The sequence below is a fragment of the Gigantopelta aegis genome, chromosome 8 (genome assembly GCF_016097555.1).
Source record: "Gigantopelta aegis isolate Gae_Host chromosome 8, Gae_host_genome, whole genome shotgun sequence".
Taxonomy (NCBI): Eukaryota; Metazoa; Mollusca; class Gastropoda; order Neomphalida; family Peltospiridae; genus Gigantopelta; species Gigantopelta aegis.
Genome location: NC_054706.1, coordinates 36580361 through 36604944, shown reverse-complemented (window position 1 = coordinate 36604944; position 24584 = coordinate 36580361). Strand labels below are relative to the sequence as shown.

At 40.3% G+C, this 24584-nt stretch overlaps 1 protein-coding gene across 1 annotated transcript in view; it reads left to right on the top strand.

The window, feature by feature from the left end:
* Positions 1 to 9896: 9896 nt before the first annotated feature.
* LOC121379643 overlaps positions 9897 to 24584 on the top strand; it is a 145878-nt gene continuing 131190 nt past the window's right edge. The window contains exon 1 of the mRNA XM_041508290.1: positions 9897 to 10402. Coding sequence (XP_041364224.1) covers positions 10316 to 10402 — 87 coding nt within the window. The 5' untranslated portion in view covers positions 9897 to 10315. The remainder of the gene's footprint in view (positions 10403 to 24584) is intronic.

Sequence of the window (24584 nt, the reverse complement as noted above, 5' to 3'; positions counted from 1 at the left end):
TATATTTTATTTCATTTGAACGTCTTATGCTGGTAGGTACTGGGTTCGGATCCCAGTTGAGGCATGAGATTTGTAATCCAGATACCGACTCCAGACCCTGAGTGAGTGCTCCACAAGGTTCAATGGGTAGGTGTAAACCACTTGCACCGACTAGTGATCCATAACTGGTTCAACAAAGGCCAATGTTTGTGCTATCCTGCCTGTGGGAAGCGCAAATAAAAGATCCCTTGCTGTTAATCGGAAAGAGTAGCCCATGTAGTGGCGACAGCGGGTTTCCTCTCAAAATCTGTGTGGTCCTTAACCATATGTCTGACGCCATATAACCGTAAAATAAAATGAGTGCGTCGTTAAATAAAACATTTCTTTCTTTCTTTATTAATATAGCTAGTATCTCGGCGAAAATTAAAAAAACAATACAGAGGAAAGTGGGTTACACTGTCTACAACCTCTTTCTAGCTTAAATCTAGATCAATCTCTTTCAGTTATAAATCCATTTTTTTATATTTGTCATTCAGAGTTATTATAACAAATTTTGATCCAAGTTTTAACTGATATTTTAAATTCAACTCTGACTCAGAAATGTATTAACGTACCCATATACCACGAAGGTGTCGGATACGCCCATACCAGGCTTAACATCTGACTTCGCCAGGGACCAAGTCCGGGACAGGAGAGGAGGAGGTGAAGTTTGAGGTGGGCGGAATGTGGAATACCAAGTTAAAAGTTAGGTCTAGAACCTAACACCAACATAGAAACTGTATTCTAATCAAGTCTGGAAACATTAGCGCAAAAATTAAACTTTGATAGCTCGACCGAAAATATTTCGTGTCCTCCCACACTCAGTTTGCCTATAACCCATTTTGCTTACACTCCGTTTGCCTACAGTATGAAAAGATGACATCCCCAATTAAAAGTGGAACAGTCCATGTATGGTCCCTCTTCCAGAGTCTTAATTAAAAGTGGAACAGTCCATGTATGGTCCCTCTTCAAGAGTCTTAATTAAAAGTGGAACAGTCCATGTATGGTCCCTCTTCAAGAGTCTTAATTAAAAGTAGGACAGTCCATGTATGGTCCCTCTTCAAGAGTCTTAATTAAAAGTGGAACAGTCCATGTATGGTCCCTCTTCAAGAGTCTTAATTAAAAGTAGGACAGTCCATGTATGGTTCCTCTTCAAGAGTCTTAATTAAAAGTGGAACAGTCCTTGTATGGTCCCTCTTCAAGAGTCTTAATTAAAAGTAGGACAGTCCATGTATGGTTCCTCTTCAAGAGTCTTAATTAAAAGTAGGACAGTCCATGTATGGTTCCTCTTCAAGAGTCTTAATTAAAAGTGGAACAGTCCATGTATGGACCCTCTTCAAGAGTCTTAATTAAAAGTGGAACAGTCCTTGTATGGTTCCTCTTCAAGAGTCTTAATTAAAAGTGGAACAGTCCTTGTATGGTTCCTCTTCAAGAGTCTTAATTAAAAGTGGAACAGTCCTTGTATGGTCCCTCTTCAAGAGTCTTAATTAAAAGTAGGACAGTCCATGTATGGTTCCTCTTCAAGAGTCTTAATTAAAAGTAGAACAGTCCTTGTATGGTTCCTCTTCAAGAGTCTTAATTAAAAGTAGAACAGTCCTTGTATGGTTCCTCTTCAAGAGTCTTAATTAGAAGTGGAACAGTCCATGTATGGTCCCTCTTCAAGAGTCTTAATTAAAAGTAGAACAGTCCATGTATGGTTCCTCTTCAAGAGTCTTAATTAAAAGTAGAACAGTCCATGTATGGTTCCTCTTCAAGAGTCTTAATTAAAAGTAGAACAGTCCTTGTATGGTTCCTCTTCAAGAGTCTTAATTAGAAGTGGAACAGTCCATGTATGGTCCCTCTTCAAGAGTCTTAATTAAAAGTAGGACAGTCCATGTATGGTCCCTCTTCAAGAGTCTTAATTAAAAGTAGGACAGTCCTTGTATGGTTCCTCTTCAAGAGTCTTAATTAAAAGTAGGACAGTCCTTGTATGGTTCCTCTTCAAGAGTCTTAATTAAAAGTAGGACAGTCCATGTATGGTCCCTCTTCAAGAGTCTTAATTAAAAGTAGGACAGTCCATGTATGGTCCCTCTTCAAGAGTCTTAATTAAAAGTAGGACAGTCCATGTATGGTTCCTCTTCAAGAGTCTTAATTAAAAGTAGAACAGTCCTTGTATGGTTCCTCTTCAAGAGTCTTAATTAGAAGTGGAACAGTCCATGTATGGTCCCTCTTCAAGAGTCTTAATTAAAAGTAGGACAGTCCATGTATGGTCCCTCTTCAAGAGTCTTAATTAAAAGTAGGACAGTCCATGTATGGTCCCTCTTCAAGAGTCTTAATTAAAAGTAGGACAGTCCTTGTATGGTCCCTCTTCAAGAGTCTTAATTAAAAGTAGGACAGTCCTTGTATGGTCCCTCTTCAAGAATCTTAATTAAAAGTAGGACAGTCCTTGTATGGTTCCTCTTCAAGAGTCTTAATTAAAAGTGGAACAGTCCTTGTATGGTTCCTCTTCAAGAGTCTTAATTAAAAGTAGGACAGTCCTTGTATGGTTCCTCTTCAAGAGTCTTAATTAAAAGTAGGACAGTCCATGTATGGTTCCTCTTCAAGAGTCTTAATTAAAAGTAGAACAGTCCTTGTATGGTTCCTCTTCAAGAGTCTTAATTAAAAGTAGAACAGTCCATGTATGGTTCCTCTTCAAGAGTCTTAATTAAAAGTAGAACAGTCCATGTATGGTTCCTCTTTAAGAGTCTTAATTAAAAGTAGGACAGTCCTTGTATGGTTCCTCTTCAAGAGTCTTAATTAAAAGTAGGACAGTCCATGTATGGTTCCTCTTCAAGAGTCTTAATTAAAAGTAGAACAGTCCTTGTATGGTTCCTCTTCAAGAGTCTTAATTAAAAGTAGGACAGTCCTTGTATGGTTCCTCTTCAAGAGTCTTAATTAAAAGTAGGACAGTCCATGTATGGTTCCTCTTCAAGAGTCTTAATTAAAAGTAGGACAGTCCATGTATGGTTCCTCTTCAAGAGTCTTAATTAAAAGTAGAACAGTCCTTGTATGGTTCCTCTTCAAGAGTCTTAATTAGAAGTGGAACAGTCCATGTATGGTCACTCTTCAAGAGTCTTAATTAAAAGTAGGACAGTCCATGTATGGTCCCTCTTCAAGAGTCTTAATTAAAAGTAGGACAGTCCTTGTATGGTCCCTCTTCAAGAGTCTTAATTAAAAGTAGGACAGTCCTTGTATGGTTCCTCTTCAAGAGTCTTAATTAAAAGTGGAACAGTCCTTGTATGGTTCCTCTTCAAGAGTCTTAATTAAAAGTAGGACAGTCCTTGTATGGTTCCTCTTCAAGAGTCTTAATTAAAAGTAGGACAGTCCATGTATGGTTCCTCTTCAAGAGTCTTAATTAAAAGTAGAACAGTCCATGTATGGTTCCTCTTCAAGAGTCTTAATTAAAAGTAGAACAGTCCATGTATGGTTCCTCTTCAAGAGTCTTAATTAAAAGTAGGACAGTCCATGTATGGTTCCTCTTCAAGAGTCTTAATTAAAAGTGGAACAGTCCTTGTATGGTTCCTCTTCAAGAGTCTTAATTAGAAGTGGAACAGTCCATGTATGGTCCCTCTTCAAGAGTCTTAATTAAAAGTAGGACTGTCCATGTATGGTTCCTCTTCAAGAGTCTTTAGTTTATTTATGACCTCATAAATGTTAGGGTGAGCTTTTGCTAGAGAACGGTTCAGCTTGGAACGCCACCCTTCAAGGTGGTTATTGATTCGAGGACCAATATTGCCATGCTGGTTCCACATAGCTACCTTAAACAAGGAATCATCATCAACCGAGATTGTTATCTGTAAATTCAGTTACATGGAGCACGTGATCTAAACCCCAGTTAAGTTAATTATGTTCAATATAATCTTAATTGTTTATATAATACAATATTATTTTGTTGGTTTGAGACACACAAATAATAGGGAGTGTTCCATTTTTAACTGGGGATGTGACGTGTTCATACTGTAGGCAAACTGAGTGTAGACATTTTGGGCTGTAAGCAGAATGGGAGGGAACCAAATACTTCAGGTGATTTGAACAATTTTGAATAGCTGCAAAAATAAAGAGCGGACTATTTACGAAAAAAATTTAAACATAAGAATTTCGATCGGTAGCCAAAAATTTAAAGCGCGTCTAAGCCCTAAGTCTGGAGGCAAAGGTTCGTAAAGATGGCAGCTCTGGGTTGATCTACGAAGAGGTTATCATCGGAAGCGTTCTGAAGTTCGGTAGCTTCTGAACAAGTTCTCCATGCGTACGTAGTCCACCGCGAACATCATCTTCAGGAGTCGATGGATGGTGTTGTTGTCCACATCCGGTGTAAACACTGTCTGGGAGTACGTAGAGCCGCGACGAACAGTTAAGATGAGGACTTCCCCGCGATCAGGTCAGGTCAAGTTATAGGGTTTAACGTGCACATTTAGAACAAGCTGTTATAGCGCACGCCTGTCATGGGCGCAGATGTCGACCTGGGCCGGCTCCTTCGTCCAGGACAGGATTCCCGTGATGGTACCCCGTCCCTTCCATTGGCGTTAAGTCGAACTCTTCCTGCGGCTGTTCCAATGGATAGTAGCGGCATTTTCAGACGGCAAAATAACATCGGTGATGTTGGTGATCTCGGTCTTAATTAATGCACCGTCGATGCTTGGATCGGAGCTTGCCAAGGTTCATCTTGCCAGACCTCTGATGTTGCCTCTGGATTTGGCGCAGTCCGCCTCCTCATCGGCTCCTTTTCGGCCACCGGCTCCACTCGCCGTCCAGAGTCCTCTTTAACAGTGGAGCCGAACAAGGATGACGTGGTTTCGTGCTGGCTGGTGAATCTTCGTATCGAATGTGACCAACAGTTGGCTCGACAGGTCGACTGGGTGTTGGCGCCGTAGAAGGAACTGCAGCCGGATATTTCATTCATTTCATATCAACTTATTTTCGTGCTTATATCCAATTAAGGTTCAAGCACGCTGTACTGGACAGTGGGTTAGTTGTCAGTAGTTAGTGGTTAGTAAGAAAGAAGAGGGTGTAGTGGCCTTACACTTACCCAATGAATAGTTAAAACTCGCTCTGGGTGGGAACCGGTACCGGGCTGCGAAGCCAGTACCTACCAGCCTTATGTCCGATGGCTTAATCACGACATCATCAAGGCCGGTACCCCGGATACTGGTTTACCGGCTTGGGTGTCCCTCCTTTCGTGCCCCTTCAGTCAGCCTCGTCTGGACGGCCAGGCTTCACAGGCTGAGTCTCTCTAGGTGGTAGAACCACCGGGGTCACCACCTCCTGTGCCGCTCCTGGCGAACGTCTCTTCCGGGACCTTCCTCTCTTCGTCCGCGTCGATGGACGTACAGTACCCCATAAACAAGGATAACTGTCGCTGTATTACAGGTGTGGGTAATACGGTATTCAACAATGTTTCCGAGCGTGCAGATCACACACCCCACCCCAAGTGATAGGTTGAAAGTAGCTTGTTCAAAACTGAACTTCATCCTCCAAATGCTAGTTCGTGGGGGGAGGGGGGGGGGGGTCGTAGCTCAGTGATACAGTGCTCGCCTGATGCGTGATCGATCTAAGATCGATTCCCGTCGGTAGGCCCATTAGGTTATTTCTCCACATTTACTCCACATTTGGGGTAACAAAGACCGTGACATGTACTATTCTGTCTGTGGGATGGTGCATATAAAATATCCCTTGCTGCTAATCGAAAAGAGTAGCCCATGAAGTGGCAACAGCGGGTTTCCTCTCTCAATATCTGCGTGGTCCTTAACAATATGTCCGACGCCATATAACCCTAAATAACATGTGTTGAGTGCGTCGCTAAATAAAACATTTCCTTCCAAGTGCTAGATCGGAATGAATGTTTAATTTTGAAAAACGCACGCACTAGCTGCGGAGACACAAAATGTGGGCCCGTCTTTATGGTTGAGTGAAAAATAATAATAACATGGGTGTGTACCGTATACTTTATCGCTGCATAATTAAAGCATAGACAGCGGGAAATTGGCACAACACCAGAGATGTTGATGGTAAAAAAAAAACACATTCATTTCAATACATAATTTAACTTGGGAATCGGTTGAATTTCATCATATATCATCAGTTGCAATGGGTTTGCACCAGTCAATCGTAGTCATCAGAGAAAACCGGTTACAGTTTTCCTAATGCAGCAAGGGATCTTTCATACAGACAGGAGAGCACATATCACGGCGTTTGACCAGTTGTGGTTTTACTGGTTGGAACGAGAACAAACCCAATCAGTTGAATGGATTCACCAAAGCGGTTCGATCCTGCGACGCATGCATCTCAAGCGAGTACTCAACATGACTGAACTAAATCCTACCCCCATGAACATAAAAAGGCTTTGAATTATAAGGACCCTGCCCCTATTGTCGTGTTTATCGAGATCTAGACCCTACAGAGGGTTCAATTTACCTTTAATAACTATTTCTCGGTCGGTGTGGGATCGATCCCCGTCGATGGGCCCATTGGGCTATTTCTTTTTCCAGCCAGTACACCACGACTGGTATATCAAAGGCCGTGGTATGTGATACCCTGTCTGTGGGATGGTGCATATAAAAGATCCCTTGCTGCTTATCGAGAAGAGTAGCCCATGAAGTGGCGACAGCGGGTTTCCTCTCTCAATATCTGTGTGTTCCTTAAAGATTTGTCTGACGCCATATAACCGTAAATAAAATGTGTTGAGTGGGTCGTTAAATAAAACATTTCCATCTTTTTCTTCCTTAATAACTATTTAATATATTTTTTCTTTATGTAGACATCAAAATGAACTCCAGTCCCAACATATCTACATCAATTCCATCATCAAAACTGGAGGAATATTTTCGCCACACAATCGATTATGGATTTTAATAATCGATTATCATATTGGTAAAGCCAATTTCGGAACATCAATAGTTTACCTTTAAAACAATGCATAATACCATTGGCGTAGCATGGGGACGATCCTCCCCCAAACCGGCCTCGGTGGCGTCGTGGTTAGGCCATCGATCTACAGGCTGGTAGGTACTGGGTTCGGATCCCAGTCGAGGCATGGGGTTTTTAATCCAGATACCGACTCCAAACCCTGAGTGAGTGCTCCGCAAGGCTCAGTGGGTAGGTGTAAACCACTTGCACCGATCAGTGATCCATAACTGGTTCAAGAAAGGCCATGGTTTGTGCTATCCTGCCTGTGGGAAGCGCAAATAAAAGATCCCTTGCTGCTAATCGGAAAGAGTATCCTATGTAGTGACGACAGCGGGTTTCCTCTCGAAATCTGTGTGGTCCTTAACCATATGTCTGACGCCATATAACCGTAAATAAAATGTGTTGAGTGCGTCATTAAATAAAACATGTCTTCTTTTTATCCTCCCCCAAATCCATCTCCTTTTTTCTAAAACCATTTCTAAATTAGTGAGCAAGTTCATTTCATTCTGTGAAAACAACAAGATTACAGACTGTAGTAGAAGACTATGGTGGATCTATTGATCATAGTCTTTTTTAATAAGTGCAGTAGCTATTGAGTAGCTTTACAGTGGTATAGCATGACTTTATTAACACTAAATGTTGTGTAGTGCACAGTTTTAAAAGTAAGCGATGTCAGGCACGTATGCAGGGGTCGTTTCGGGCGTCAAACCCCCTTATTCAAGCAAACTTTATTTTTTCAATATGTTTTTCTATAGAGCATGACTCGACCCCACCCCTCACACACACACACACACACACACACCACCACCACCACCACCACCACACGCACCTTGATGTATGAAAGTAAAAATGTCATCAATAGACAACACAATAAACTTGTTTCGTAGAAGTTTTCAATGTTCTGTGTCACATACTTTTCCACACTATTCAAATACAAAACAAGATTTTTTTTGCTAATAAAAAGTTGGGGTGGGCGGTTTAACAAGAAAAAAGATGTTTGTTTTGTTTAACGACACCACTAGAGCACATTAATTTATTAATCATCGTATAATGTCAAACATTTGGTAATTTTGACATATATTTTTAGAGAGGAAACCCGCTACATTTTTGTCCATTAGTAGCAATTTTTTATATGCACCATCCCACAGATAGAATATCACATACCACAGCCTTTGATATACCAGTTGCGATACACTGGCTGGAATGAGAAATAGCCCAATGGGTCCACCGACGGGAATCGATCCTAGACTGACCGCGAATCAAGAGAACGCTTTATCACTGGGCTACGTTCCGCCCCGTTTGTAACTACAAGGGCACTTCGATTAATCAAATATTGGCTATTGGATGTTAAACGTTTGGCAGTTCTGATTATACATTTACTGTACTTTCCCCACAGCAGGGCAACACATACCACAACATTTGGTATACCACTGGAGCACTGGATACGATCATCGAGGTGGTTCGACCCCGGGACTCGAGCGGTGCTTACGTCGTAGGATCGAACCACGTCAGTAGACCCATTCTCTGATTGAGTATTTTCCCGTCCCAGCCAGTGTCTCATGATTGGTATATCAAATGCAATGGTATGTGTAGTCCTGTCTGTCGAAAAGCGCGAATATATGTCAGAATTACCAAATGTTTGACATCCCAATAGCCGATGATTAATAAATCAATGTGCTCTAGTAATTTTGACATATAGTCTTAGACAGGCAACCCGCTACATTTTTTCATTAGTAGAAAGGGAAAGAACGAAATATTTTATTTAACGACGCTCTCAACACATTTTAATTACGGTTATATGGTTAAGGACCACACAGATATTTAGAGAGGAAACCCGCTTTCGCCACTTCATGGGCTACTCTTTCCGATTAGCAGCAAGGGATCTTTTATATGCACCATCCCACAGACAGGATAGCACATACCACAGCCTTTTACATACCAGTCGTGGTGCACTGGCTGTGACGAGAAATAGCCCAATGGGCCCACCGACGGGGATCGATCCCAGACCGACCGCGCATCGAGCGAGCGCTGTACCACTGAGCTACGTCCCGCCTCTTGTAGAAAGGGATATTTTATATGCACCGTCCCACAGACAGGATAGCACATACCACGGCCTTCGATATACCAGTCGTGGTACATTGGCTGGAACGAGAAATAGCCCAATAAGTCTACGAGGATCGATCCTAGACCGAACGCGCATCAGGCGAGCGCTAAAATATATTGGGCTACGTCCCTCCCCTTAAGAGACAGCGGGTTCTAAGCATCTTTTCCTGCCATTCTGTCACACCAGCTGATCGTCGACAAGTGTTAACAAGACGAAGAAGAACCCATTCGATAGACACCACGCGTGTTTTACTGGTATTTCAACCAAACACGGGGGAGCAATGTCTTACAATAGACGCGCGCTGACCCATACTTCCAGTCATAAAGGCAACGGCATGGTCATTACAGCTTTTTAAAACACACCACACAGCGAGCACCTAATATTCTTCAGCCTTTTATTTGTCACTTTTAACACTTGTCCGACAGTTGATAGCGATATCGGTGTCGAAAATAGCCGAATCAATAGGCTCCGACAATTCGTCCACTCAGCGAACGATTTCAATATGAGTTGCGTTAAAGCGGTAATCGTATATGCTGGCTGCATAGCGTAATGTAAACAGCCACACCCAAGCATAAGCAAACACTGGTCCACACAGCCATTTTATCCCCAACCAGGATATTTTGACCTCGCGTGACATAATTTTCAATGTCGTGTCATGACTATAATGCTGTTAGCTCGTATACAGATGTTAATATCGGGACGGACTTCGTGCATACTCTAACTCTGCTGGTTTCACTCCAGTGCGTACGTACGTGTGCTACGAGTCGGAGCAAGTGATCTTATTGGCTGGCCAGAACGCGGTATTTCCAACAGACCCCACTAACTAACTAACTTTACTCCGAGAAGCAGACGATACAGTAATGCCTGTAGCAGGGACGGTGCTGTTGCTCGCGACTCTCCTCGTCATAAATGAACAACACGGAATGTAAACTGCACACACCTCAATGAAGATTTATTGGGGGCCAATTTGGCGGAGTCCTGGTTGAGTGGACGTCCTTCTAAACCGCCACTGGGAGCGCAAGCTACAGAATGGATGACGGGGACAGGCTTGGAGGTCTTAAAACACATGTATTGCGTACCTCGGGCCTGATCCAATCTGTGACAGAACTCTTGAGAGAAAATATATAGCATTCAAGTGGATGTACACACGAGTATGGATATAAAACGGGTGTTTTTAAGCGGATACATTGGACACCCAGACAGCAGATCGTGATAGTGCAGAAGGGTCGCCACTGGAGCCGATCCACTAAAAACCATCTTCGTTTTGCTGGAATGGCAAGAGATTTTTGCAGACTTCTTGGAGCTAATTTTGTGCTTCTAATTTTCATTATCTGTGAACACGGGGTCACGTGTGCAAACGTAAGTGAAAGTTTATTCTATAAAACCATAGTTCTATAGTCCATATTGAGACTTAAAATTAGGTTTTTTTAGGCCCTAAATATATCACATTGGAATCATTGATTTGTTAATCATCGACTACTGAATTTCAAACTTTTTATAATTCTGATTATTTTTTTATTTTTTTTAAAGCCCGGTTCATCGTTTTTTATTAGCAGCAAGGGGTCTTTTATGTTGTTGTTTTTTCACAGACTAGTCCATATAGAAAGACCACGATTTAAAAATCATCTCTTAATTAAATGTCATTCTTTATGTAAGACGTTGATCACGAACTTGAATAAAATGGTTACCTGTCTTCTATGATGGATTGTATTGCAGGAAACAATGTTTAAGACGCTTTGGTGTAAAATGAAATATTTATTTTAATCATTCCTGACGATGTAATTTAATGTTGTTAATAGTTTAACTCATAAGTTTCTGAAAAGTGAGAAAAAAAAGAAGAGTTAAAAATGATTAAAATGTCAATAATGATGTTGTCGCTCTTAAACTGGTTGATATATCTATCATATGGGGAGGAATTGCAAGTTGTGTACTGCTGAGAGTATGTCCAAAGTACAGCCTCCTCTCTTCAACCAGGAGCGTCCGCTTTCAGAAGTAAAACATACAGGTTTATACATATGGAGTTTCTGGTGGTGCAAAAACAAAAATAGAAAACGGTCCACTTGATTCATATTCGAACCCCCCACCCCCGGTCCAGATCACGCTACGCCCCTGTCAGTTTTAATAATTATTTACTCTTATTACCCAATTCAGTCCAAAAATAAACTTTAAAATACATGTATACCTAAAAGATTTTTAAAAATGTATTTATTTCTAAATAAGAGAAGGGAATTGTTATAAATGTAACATATATGTCAAGTTTTATAGAAAACCAACGTTTGAGTATTAATTAATTATATCACGAATTTGAGTATTAGTTAATTATATCACGAATTTGAGTATTAATTAATTATATCACGAATGATTTCTTTTGTATAAGTGACATCTCTTTATACATCATCATGATGTATAAATGAGAAGGCAGTTTTAAAAATAAAATGTGTAATTATGTTTTTATATTAATCAGTCATTAGGTCTTAATAAATATTTTTAATTTTTATATGTCCATGCTTAACATTATGCATCCACTGTCAAGTAGATAATTAAACATAATATATCAGTTGTGATAATTAATTGGCTATTAGATCAAGTAATCACTACGGTTCTAAACGTAAACATATATGACATACGAGCTTAAAGCTTTTAATTTTATAATTGTTAAATATACGTGTTTTTGTGTCAAGACTAATAAATTATCTTAAAACATTTTTAAATCCTCCCAATAAAATGTTAAAATGTTACCTTTTCAAATAGTTTGGAAATCAGTTTTAGTGGAATTAAAGAAGGTCACATTAATATTAATAAAGAAACAATAGTTATTTTGATCTTAATAAAGTGGAATCATCACTAATCTGACCAATACACCAAGAACGAAGGATAAGTAGTAGTAGTAGTAGTAATAGTAGCAGTAGCAGTAGTAGAAGAAGTAGTAGTAGTAGCAGTAGCAGCAGTAGTAGTAGTAATAGCAGTAGTAGTAGTAGCAGTAGTAATAGTAGCAGTAGTAATAGTAGTAGTAGTAGTAGTAATAGTAGTAGCAGCAGCAGTAGTAGCAGCAGCAGTGCTAGTAGTGGAAGTAGAAGTAATAGTAGACTAATAGTACTCGTAGCAGCAGTAGTAGAAGTAGTAGTAGCAGCAGTAGTAGTAGTAGTAGTACATGTAGTTTGTGGCTATGATGGTGGTAGTAGTGGTGGTAATGATAGCAGTAGTAATACATGTAGTAGCTGTCATGGTATTATTTGATTTTATCAATAATCTGTCGTTCTCAAAAGTTTCATTGTAGATCTTCACCGAAGCAGGGCTCATGGTCAAATTAGCCAATTGCTTTTTTTTTTTTTGTTGTATTCAAAGTGGTTACAACATTTAGTTTTTTAGTTTGACGACATTTTAATAATTTTCATGGAATACTCGACATATCTAAAAAAATTGGCTAAACCAAAATGTGTTCCAGTGTGATTCCTGTTCAAGGGTAGACATTTTGTCTTAGCACATTTAAATTTGGCAAACGTAGGCCTACATCATATGTAATATTTGTGAAGAATGAGTACATGGCTACGGATATATATAGTATTTCAATTAATCCAAGGATTGATCACAAAAATTAATTTCCAAAGTACTGCCAAAGTTCATATTTATCATTTAATTTGCCGGATCTGAATCCAGAATTTTGAAACGAATTTTTCGTGGCGGTTCTCTGGTGAGCGTGGCTTGGTGTACTTATCTTTTCATTCATTTATCCTACATAAAAAGGAAGAACAGCTGTCATCTCTTCCAAGAAAGAGAAGGAAAAAGTGGGAAAAAAACCTCAAACATTATGCCATAATATACTGTTTTCCTCTTCTGACGTCACTCACCGATTGTGAATGAAACTATACACACATCTCAATGAGAGCAATTTCTTATTCTTAATCGACGAAAGCCAAGGGCGGACCCAGGAAACATTTTAGGGAGGAGACCAATGACAAAAGGCCACATGGAGCAACTCCCTGAAAAGGGCACTTCAATGAAAATTGTAAATACATTTTTCAAAAAGGGGCATTTTAGGAGGAGAGACAGTCCCCCCTCCCGGTCCCCACCCTTGGATCCGACCTCGACAGCTGCAATTTAGGCAGACTTGAGCTCTTCCGTTTTCTTCTTTCGTCGTCTTATAAATGAATAGCATTGATTGATTTCAACTTATTTTCGTGCTTATATCCAATTAAGGTTCAAGCACGCTGTCCTGGGCACACACCTCAGCTATCTGAGCTGTCTGTCCAGGACAGTGGGTTAGTTGTAAGTGGTTAGTAAGAGAGAAGAGGGTGTAGTCGTCTTACACCTACCCAATGAGCCCTTAAGAACTCGCTCTGGGTTGGAGCCGGTACCGGGCTGCGAACCCTGTACCTACCAGCCTGTAGTCCGATGGCTTAACCACTACGCCACCGAGGCCGGTGAATAGCATTTAAAGAGACATCTATTTGCTTATCTTTTATAGCAAAACGTTACGTACTAATCCTCAATAAATCCACACATCCTACAGGCCTGTCGGAAACCATTTTAGACTGGCCTCGTTTGTGTTAGTGGTTAAGCCATCGGACCTACCGTAAGTCTTGTCGGTACCGGCTCCCACCCAGAGCGAGTAGGTGTAAGGACGCTACACCGACTTCTGTCTCACTAACCCACTAACCCACTATCCTGGACAGACAGCCCAGGGCCCCGTTCCACGAAACGATCTTAGCCCTAAGATTACCTTAAGCGCTATTAAGGTAAACTTAGGGCTAAGATTGCTTCGTAGAACGGGGCCCAGCTAGCTGAGGCAGGGCTAGCTCTGGCAGTCGCCAAATTCGCCAACTGCGAATTTTAAAAACAATTGGCGAATTTTATTTTAAGTAGGCGAAATAATTTTACTACATTTTATTAAAAAATAACTGGTTTTCTGTCATTTTTGAAGTTTAATAATAATAAATAATTTGGCGAAACTTTATGTTCACCCAGAGCTAGCCCTGCTGAGGTGTGTGTGCCCAGGACAGCGTGCTTGAATCGTAATTGGATATAACCACGAAAATAAGTATAAATGAAACAATTTTAAGTGAGTGAACTAGTGGTGGACATAATTGCAAAGAATGATTGAAACTGAAAACAGAAGGCCTAAAGCTACTTAATCGGAGCCAGGGGCATGTTTCTTTGGTAAGTTTTTGATTCGTAGATATATGCTCTAATAATTAGTGCATTTTGGGACATTTGAAATTTGGCTTTTCTTTCTATCATTAGCCCCCACCTGACCCTAGCCCCCCCCCCCCCTCCATTGGCTCGAATGGGTCTGTTTTATTTGTTTATGTTACTTGGAGCAAGTTGGTGGCTGTGTTTTTCCACACTTGTGTCTGCTCGACTTAGAAAAACAATATGCGTGTTCGTTCGTAAGCAGTAACAGAATTATGGATAGAAAAACAAATAACAGTTTACTGCACACAGTCAATTGACAGTAAAACGAAAGCAGTAATTTTGTGTTTTGCTATCTACTTACAAACACAAAAAAATGTATAAAAAAATAAAGAAAAAATAAACAACAAATAAAGAAAACCAAAACTTAAACCCCATCTTCGAAACGCCAAACTAATAGTAATAACACTTCACATCTTTCGTATAAGACGTATCTTTTTATTACAGAAATCTAACTCAGCATATATACTTTATATTTAGTATTTTTGAAAAATCTTTGGGTTTTTTTCTTTCTGTTTTTTTCTCCCTCTAACGATTACAGAACACCTGTCGTTTCCCGAAGCGTAATAGTAACGCCTCGCTTGTTAAAAAGCGCTGCACTTCCTCGTACTGAGAATGTATAAACACGTCCGGAGTTAAATTACTGACGAGTGGAGATCTAAAGCTCCCTTTCAAGTAGAGTGAAGGAAAAACTAGAACATACATGCATATTGTGTATGATTAGGTATTATTTTAGAGAAGTACCTTGTGGGATGCAGGGGCGTAGCGTGATCTGGACGTGGGGCGGGATTCGAATATGAACCAAGTGGACCCTTTTTCCATTTTCTTTTTGCACACCAGAAATTACATATATATAAACGTGTATGTTTTAGTTCTGAAAGCGGACCATTTGCTTCAGCGTGGGGGGGGGGGGGGGGGGGGGGTGTCTGGTTTCGTCCGAATCCTCCCCCCCCCCCCGAATCCCCCACCCCACCCCAGCCTACGCCCCTGGGATGGTAGTGAAAAAACATACTACTATTAAACGAGGGTACGTCATGCAGACAAAAGGTGCACTTTACTGGTGTAAGACGTAACCCAGTGGTAAAGCGCTCTCTTGACGATCGGCCGATCTAGAAACGATTCCTGTCGGTGGGACCATTTGAGCTAGTTCTCGTTCCAGCCAGTGCACGACGACTGGTATATCAAATGCCGTGGTATGTGTTAATCTGTCTGTGGGATGGTGACTATAAAAGATCCCTTGCTGCTGATAGAAAAATTCCTGTCCTGGGCCCCGTTCCACAAAGCGATCTTAGCCCTAAGATCAAAGTGCATAGCTACTTTATGCACTAAGGTGATCTTAGTACTAAGATCGCTTCGTGGAACGGGGCCCAGGACGGAGGAGCCGGCCGAGGTCGTAACCTGTGTCCAGAACAGGCGTGCGCTACAACAGCTTGCTCTGAATGTGCACGTTAAAGACTCTTACCTTGCCTTACCTTAATAGAAAAATGTAGCGGGTTCCCTCTCTAGAAGTATATATCAAAATTACCAATTGTTTGACATCCAATAGCCGATTATTAATAGCCCAATGGTAAAGTGCTCTCTTGATGCGCTGTCGATCTAGGAACGATCCCTGTCGGTGGGCCCGTTGGGCTATTTCTTGTCCACGACTGATATATCAAAGGTATGTGTTATCCTTTCCGTAGGATAGTGGATACAAAAGATCCCTTGCTACTAATAGAAAAATGTAGCGGCTTTCCTCTCTTTTGGACTATATGCCAAAATTACCAACTATTTGACATCCAATAGCCGATGATTAATAAAGTCATTGCGTTCTAGTGGTGTCGTTAAACAAAACATTTTAAAGGTGATATGTCATAGTTACAAAGGTCACAGAGTTACGTTCATTATGACTAGATAAATAGACACTAAATTTCATCCTGTCTTATGACATAACAAATCTTATGAAATAGGCGAATCCACAAACTGTGGCAAGTTGACTGATAAAGCCATCAGAGACAGGTGAGTTGTAAGAAGACAGCAAATTTGTCGGCAAAGTCCATCCGTCTGACATAACGTTGCGGTGTGTTCGCCTCCAACTGAACGCACCCAAATTACGTCCGATGTCCACACAAAATGTTCAACATTTTTTTCTTCTACTAATAAATTCCATTAATTGTTTGTAAAAAAAAAAAATTATGCGTACATAGTTGAAAGTATAATGCTTAGATTTCAAAGCAAAAATTAATAAATACTATTGGTGGGAAGCTGCCATAATTTATCTTAGAGAGTTAAAGTTGGTTATGTTTAATGACACCACTAGACCATACTGATCAATCTGATTCATTAACCATCGGCTACTGGAAGGAAATGTTTTATTTAACAACGCACTCAACACATTTTATTTACGGTTATATGGCGTCAGACATATGGTTAAGAACCACACAGATATTGAGGGAGGAAACCCGCTGTCGCCACTTCATGAGGGATCTTTTATATGCACCATTCCACAGACAGGGTAGTACATAGCCCAATGGGTCCACCAACGGGGATCGATCCTAGATCGACCGCGCATCGAGCGAGCGCTTTACCACTGGGCTACGTCCCGCCCCACGGCTACTGTATGTCAAACATTTGCTAATTCTGACACGTAGTCTTCAAGGGACACCTGCTACATTCTTCCCATTAGTAGCAAGGAGGTGTTATATATATATATATATATATATATATGCACTTTCCCACAGACAGGACAGCACATACCAGTCATGGGACACTGGTTGGGACAGGGAAAAACCCAATGGGTCCGAAGAGACGGTTCGATCTTACGACACATGCACCTCAGACAAGCGCTCTACTGACTACTCTAAATACCGCCCCTGTATCTGAGAAAGTACCTTTAACCTAAAAAAGGCACCTTTTCTCTTCATTTCAGCTCTGTTGCAATGTTTTAAATATATACCTATGCAAGGACAATTAGAAATGCAGACTGGCATATCAAAATCCGTGGTATGTGCTATCCTGTTTATGAAATGGTGCATATAAAAGAACCTTTACTGTTTATAGAAAACATGTAGCGGGGTTCCTCTCTAAAACTATATGTCAAAATTACCAAATGTTTGACATCCAACGGCCGATGATCAATGTGTTCTAGTGGTGTCGTTAAACAATTTTTTTAATAGTGTCATTGAAATACCATTACTGTAATGCCTCAAGTGTATATTAAAATTGGCCGTGGCTGAAAGGACTAACATTTTACTGCCACTCTAATATGATCTTCGTTAGCAGATCTGAGACCATCCATTGCCATTTCGTACCCAAATTACATTCTGTAACGAACGTTCATCCAGAATGAGTTATTGTTTCTTTATTATTGTTTCTTTATTATCATCACGTTTATGCTAACTGTGGAAAGTGTGTTTTATTTAATGACACTACTAGAGCACACCGATTAATTAACAATCTGGATGTCAAATATTTAGTAATTTTGACACGCAGTCTTCAAAGAAAACCCGCAAAAACAAAAATTCCATTAGCAGCAAGCTAACTTTTATATGTACATTCCTTTATTCAGCCTCAGTCGATAGAGCTCTCGCCTGAGGTGCTTTTTGTCGCAGGGATCGAACACCATTAGTGGACCAGGTTTTTCACCGTCCCGTCCAATATACTAGCATATCGTTTGCTGCTAATAAAAAGATATAACGTGTTTCCTCTAAAGCCGTATATATGTCGGAATTATTCAATTATCAAATGTTTGGAATCCAATAGCTGAGGGGCGGGATGTAGCCCAGTGGTAAAGCGCCCGCTCGATGCGCGGTCGGTCTGGGATCGATCCCCGTCGGTGGGCCCATTGGGTTATTTCTCGTTCCAGCCAAGGAACCACGACTAGTATATCAAAGGCCGTGGTATGTACTACCCTGTCTCTGGGATGGTGCATATAAAAGATTCCTTGCTGCTAATCGAAAAGAGTAGCCCATGAAGTGGCGACAGCGGGTTTCCTCTCTCAATATCTGTGTGGTCCTTAACCATATGTCTGACGCCATATAACCGAAAATAAAATGTGTTGAGTGCATCGTTAAATAAAATATCTCCTTCCTTTCAATAGCTGATTATTACTCTGACATAAATTTTGAAAATACAAACATTTAAAAGTATATCCCCGACATTATCAATGTTCCCTGGGGCAATGAAGTTTTTGAAAAAAAAACCCAATTAAGGTAATTATCATAGTGTAAGTATCTTCAACATGAAAAAAATAAATAAAAGTTCTTTTATTGATCCTACCTTGTATAACATTATGGTAATAGCTTGGGCAGTAAAACAGAAATCGGAATATTGGTGGGGGGTGGGGGGCCATTATTTTATTTTAAAACAAATATAACATAGCCTGAGATTGCAAATTGTTATATTCTGTTACTCCAGCTTTAGATATCTGGTAGCCAAACCGAGAAATCAGCAGCCAAAACACACCGGGCTACCGCTAAGGTCGAGCCCTGCAGTACTCTCACCGGCCTCGGTGGAGCAGTGGTTAAGCCATCGGACTACAGGCTGGTAGGTACAGGGTTCGCAGCCCGGTACCGGCTCTAACCCAGAGCGAGTTCTTAAGGGCTCAATGGGTAGGTGTAAGGCCACTACACCCTCTTCTCTCTCACTAACTACTAACCAACTAACAACTAACCCACTGTCCTGGACAGACAGGCCAGATAGCTGAGGTGTGTGCTCAGGACAGCGTGCTTGAACCTTAATTGGATATAAGCACGAAAATAAGTTGAAATGAATGAATGAATGCAGTACTCTCATTTAATAGTATTAAAATATTACAAATTTTCATGCTGATCCATAAAAACAATATCTACATAATTTCGTTTACTGGTAGAAACAAATTAATTGGATTGAAAGTCTACAGGCTAAACGGGTTACACCACAGTCGTGTTTTTGCGTACGTGTTTTGAACACAGTCGCGAGTGTGTGTACCCATAATTCTTTGACAGCTGCCGTTTTGATGGATACGTGATGTAGAGATTTCTGTTTACATTCTTTTTTCACCAAGACGTCGTTGAGCAACTGCAGTTTAAAGGGACTGCCTTCAGTTTGCAGCCATTTCTAACTAACATGGTGTTTTTGGGCGAGTAATATTACACATTAATACATTTTCTTTTTCAGAATAGCAAGGTCTATGTATCCAAGTGTATATGTGTTTGCGATCATATGTTAATGTTTTTAGCAATAATATTTTCATTTCACTTTGTATTTAACAAAAATTTTTACGTACGTATTTATTGGGAGGTAAAATCCAGTTTGGGTTGCTACATATATTAGGACGACAACAAACAGATTTTTTTATTATAGAAACACCGGCATTCTAAACAATAAAATATATTTAATATGTAATTTTAGTGATCAAAAAGACTTTTGTTAGTGGAAAACACGGTACACTGGAAGCAAACAGTGGACATTCCCTTTAAGCCGAGTGACAGCACATTATAATTTTAATATTATCAAGGTAAATATACAAAGATCAATGTGCGGGATCGACTGATTATTTATCACAAAGAAATGTTTAAAAAGAAGAAAAATTATACAAAGACCAGTATGTGGGACTGACTAATTATTTTTTATCACAAAGAAATGTAAAACAAAGAAGAAAAATTATACAAAGATCAATATGTGGGACTGACTAATTATTTGTCACAAATAAATGTAAAACAAAGAAGAATTATACAAAGACCTATATGTGGATTGACTAATTATTTATCACAAATAAATGTTAAAAAAAAGATAGGAAAAAATATACAAAGATGAATGTTTGGGATTGACTAATTATTTATCACAAATAAATGTAAAAGAAAAAGAATTATACATTGATCACTGTGTGGAATCGACTAATTATTTATCACAAATAAATGTTTTAAAAACAAGCGAAACATGGCATTTGCAACTATAATATTGCGCCTTTAATATGTATGTGGCTTTACAGTTAAGAGCGAACGTGATAGCCGCACGACCATTTCACCAATCAAGTTCGTGCACACCCAGTCGTCCATGAAAGATTACATCGCTCTGTGAATTCTGCTGCAAATACATACTTAACTTTTTTCAGTAAAACTTTATTAATAATTTGCAGCGCATAAACACGTGTTAGGGTTTCAAAGACGTCTTTGGTAAACCGCTAAGTGATTCGCGTGTTTATCAATCGACCATTCATAATAGAAAACATACTGGATCATTTTGGCCTACATCCCGTTTGTGGGTGTACGCCCAAGGCAGACTTTGCCCGGTGCGTTGGTAGGAGACCAGAAGAGGAACGGGGGCCACTCAACTGTTATAAAATTACAGATCTCACTTTGTACGTGGCCGGTTAACTGCGTTGTTTCTACTATCACGTTTCTTCATCACGTGTTTAACAATGCAAGCAGCACCAACGCCCTTGCATTGCGGTAACCCCGTGTGCTTGGCCGTGTGTGTTAAAAACAAAGACTTGGGAGTTGGATTTCAAGTATTTGTTATACATGCGATATATCGTATCACCCGCCTTGGTACTTTGATACATGGTCGTCCTGTCACATTGCTTTTGTTTTTTGGCACGGTCTTTTAAACAGCGTGTCAATCAGTATTCATATGTCTATATGAAGCGAAACGTTGCTCAGAGGGCCTGATACTAGTATGTGGATGTCTGTATGACCTACGCCTCAATCCCCACCCCAACCCAGAAACATATTCTCTCGTGGTATTGCGTGTCAAAATTATTTTTAATTTGACAACGCGAAACAAGCTGTAATGCAAATGTTCGCATCAACGTGTCACACGCCGGCTAATTTTAGAACTACTGACAGAGGCCACGTGGAAGTGAAGAAGAAGAAGAAATGTTTTATTTAACGACGCACTCAGCACATTTTATTTACGGTTATATGGTGTCAGACATATGGTTAAGGACCACACATATTTTGAGAGGAAACCCGCTGTCGCCACTACATGGGCTACTCTTCCGATTAGCAGCAAGGGATCTTTTATTTGCGCTTCCCACAGGCAGGATAGCACAAACCATGGCCTTTGTTGAACCAGTTATGGATCACTGGTCGGTGCAAGTGGTATACACCTACCCATTGAGCCTTGCGGAGCACTCACTCAGGGTTTGGAGTCGGTCTCTGGATTAAAAATCCCATGCCTCGACTGGGATCCGAACCCAGTACCTACCAGCCTATAGACCGATGGCCTGCCACGACGCCACCGAGGCCGGTACGTGGAAGTGAAGTAAGATCTCATTTAAGTTAAGCACCATGACTGGTATATCAAATGCCGTGTTATGTTCTATCCTGACTGTGGGATGCTGCATATAAAATATCCCTTGCTACTAAAGGAAAAATGTAGCGGGTTTCCTCTCTAAGACTATATATCACAATTACCAAATGTTTGACATCCAATAGTCGATGATTTATAAATCAATGTGATCTAGTGGTGTCATTAAACAAGACAAATTTACTTTTTTACGAACTGAATCTCCTGTTAGTGACAGTCGTGCTCATACACCCCCCCCCCCCCCCCCCCACCTCTACCCTCATGTCTTGGATTATATAATATGAAAATTTCTGACAGATATTTTAACCATATTTAAATTTGGCAAACTAGGTTTTGCCGTCCCTTCCTGTGAAAAAGTGAAAAAAAATCTCATATGTATAGATGCAAAAATATACAATTTAATCCGCTAAATTAATCTCTTATGTATAGTGTGTTTTGTTTAACGACACCACTAGAGCATATTCATTAATCATCGGCTATTGGATGTCAAACATTTGGTTATTCTGATACGTAGTCATCAGAGAAAACTCGCTATATTTTATTCATTAGCAGCAAGGGATCTTTTGTATGCACTTTCCTACAGACAGGAAAGCACATACCACGCCCTTTGACCAGTTGAATGAATCCACCAAGATGGTTCGATCCTGCGATCCAAGCACCTCACGCGAGCACTCAACCGACTGAGTTAAATTCCGCCCTCTCATATGTATAGATGACCAAATGTGCAATTTCGCTAATAATAATGATCCCTTATATATATATATATATATATACCTAGATGATCAAATATAAAGTTCCGTTCATGTAAAGTGGATATCTGGATGCCAAAATATACAGTTTCGTATAACATAATGATTTTGTTATTCGTTGCCTCGTATGTATGTATGTGATAAACCGGTGTTGTGCCATTACGTAAATGTCTATATATCTGTGATAAATGTTTATGAATCTGCTACTTCAGCTTTTAAACTCTTTAGCTCACTTTTTCTTTGTGTATTATGGTCGTTGAAAGACAAATCTCTATCAGTAGTAACACAGATTGCTGAATTCTAAACCTAATTCACTAAACTCACGCAACTTTGCGATCTCGCAATGCAGTGCTAAAGGAGGATGCTTTGTTGTCTAGCAGAACCTACGAGACCTTTGTGAATTAGGCCCCAGGGATACTCAGTAACTGCATTCCCCACCCATTCTTGCCAGTGCTTCACAACTGGCGCAATAAAGGCCGTGGTATGTACTATCCTGTCTGTGCATATAAAATACCCTTGCTGCTAATCGAAAAGAGTAGCCTATGTAGTTCCCTCTTTCATTATCCGTGTGATCGTTAATAATATTTTTGACGCCATATAACCGTACACAAAAATATGTTGAGTGCATCTTTAAATTAAAATGTCTTTCTTTGCATTATCCATATCAATTTCTCCACCCTCACCGCTGTGTTAAGACGGTACCACACGATACGAGTGCCTCGTACGAGAATCCTAATGTTATCTTGTCACAATCGGCTAAGGGCAGGACGTAGCCCAGTGGTAAAGCGCTCGCTTGATGCGCGGTCGGTCTAGAGATCGATTCCTGTCAGTGGGCCCACTGGGCTATTTCTCGTTCTAGCCAGTGCACCACGACTGGTATATAAAAGGTCGTGTTATGTGCTATCCAGAGTGTGGGATGGTGCATATAAAAGATCCATAGCTACTAATGGAAAATATAGCGGGATTCCTCTCTTAAGACTTTATGTAACAATGTGCTCTAGTGGTGTCGAAAAACAAACTTTAACTTTATGTCAAAATGTTTGACATCCAATAGCCGATGATTAATAAATCAATGTGCTCTAGTGGTGTCGTTAAACAAACAAAAAACCCTGTAACTTTTAACAATCGGCTATTTTCGTACGAGAAACTCGTATTGTGTGGTGTCGCCTTTACCGTGGCATTGTGCTGGTGAAGATTGTGACTACCTGGATTGTTACACCTTATTGCTCGCACCTGCACGTTATTTCTGGTGGAGTCCATTCAAAACACGCGTTTCACAAACCCAAAATGATAAACAAGGATGGGAAGATTGCTAGACACGTATGGTATTTTCTGTGCTGAAACATCCCCGTGTTTGTCTTGCCGTGGTTAAATACCTTGTCGAGTTAGTGGCTTGTGATATACATTTAGTTATAACACGCTACTTGTAACACAGGCACAGCGGAGTGGAGGTGGGGGGGGGGGGGGGGGAGAGGCACGGTCGGGGGAGCTTCATCTCTCCCCCCCATTCCAGGTACCCCAAAACAGATCCTGGGGTTGTTGTTTGGGAGATACCCGTTTCCCATTTTTTTTTTTTTTTTTTTTTTTTTTTTTTCTTTTTTTTAATGTTCTTTTTTAATTATTAATTTTTTTAATTTTATATATACACATGTATATGTATAAATATATGTAGCTGAAAGTGTTATTGATAGTAAATTTAAAGCAAAGAAAATAGAAGAAATGATATTAGGCCTGCTATAGTTAATGCCGGCACGGTGGAAGCATATGAACATAGGGGTGGGGTTGACTGAGATGGAGGACGTAAAGTGCCGAGTTTCTAGGGGTTTTGGGATCATGTTGCCTCGGAAGCCTTTGAAAACTATGTGTTCTGCACTCTACAAATTGAGGGCGGGACGTAGCTAAGTGGTACAGCGCTCGCCGGATGCTCGATCGATCTAGGATCGATCCACGTCGGTGGGCCCATTGGGCTATTTCTCGTTCCAGCCAGTACTCCACAACAGGTGTAAGAAAGGCCGTGGTATGTACTATCCTGTCTGTGGCGATGGTGCATATAAAAGATCCCTTGCTGCTAATCAAAAAAGAGTAGCCCTTGAAGTGGCGACAGCGGGTTTCCTCTCTTAATATCTGTGTGGTCCTTAACCATATGTCCGACGCCATATAAGTGGGATTTTGTATTAAAAAATTAGCTGAACTGGTTTGACTCATTCGTATCTTGCGCTTATATCAACTCACGAGGAGTTCGGAAGTATGTTTCCATGGACATTGGTGTTTTTTTAAATTTTGATTTCTTGAAATGCAATCCCTTACATTCCACAAGTAGTATTCATCATGAC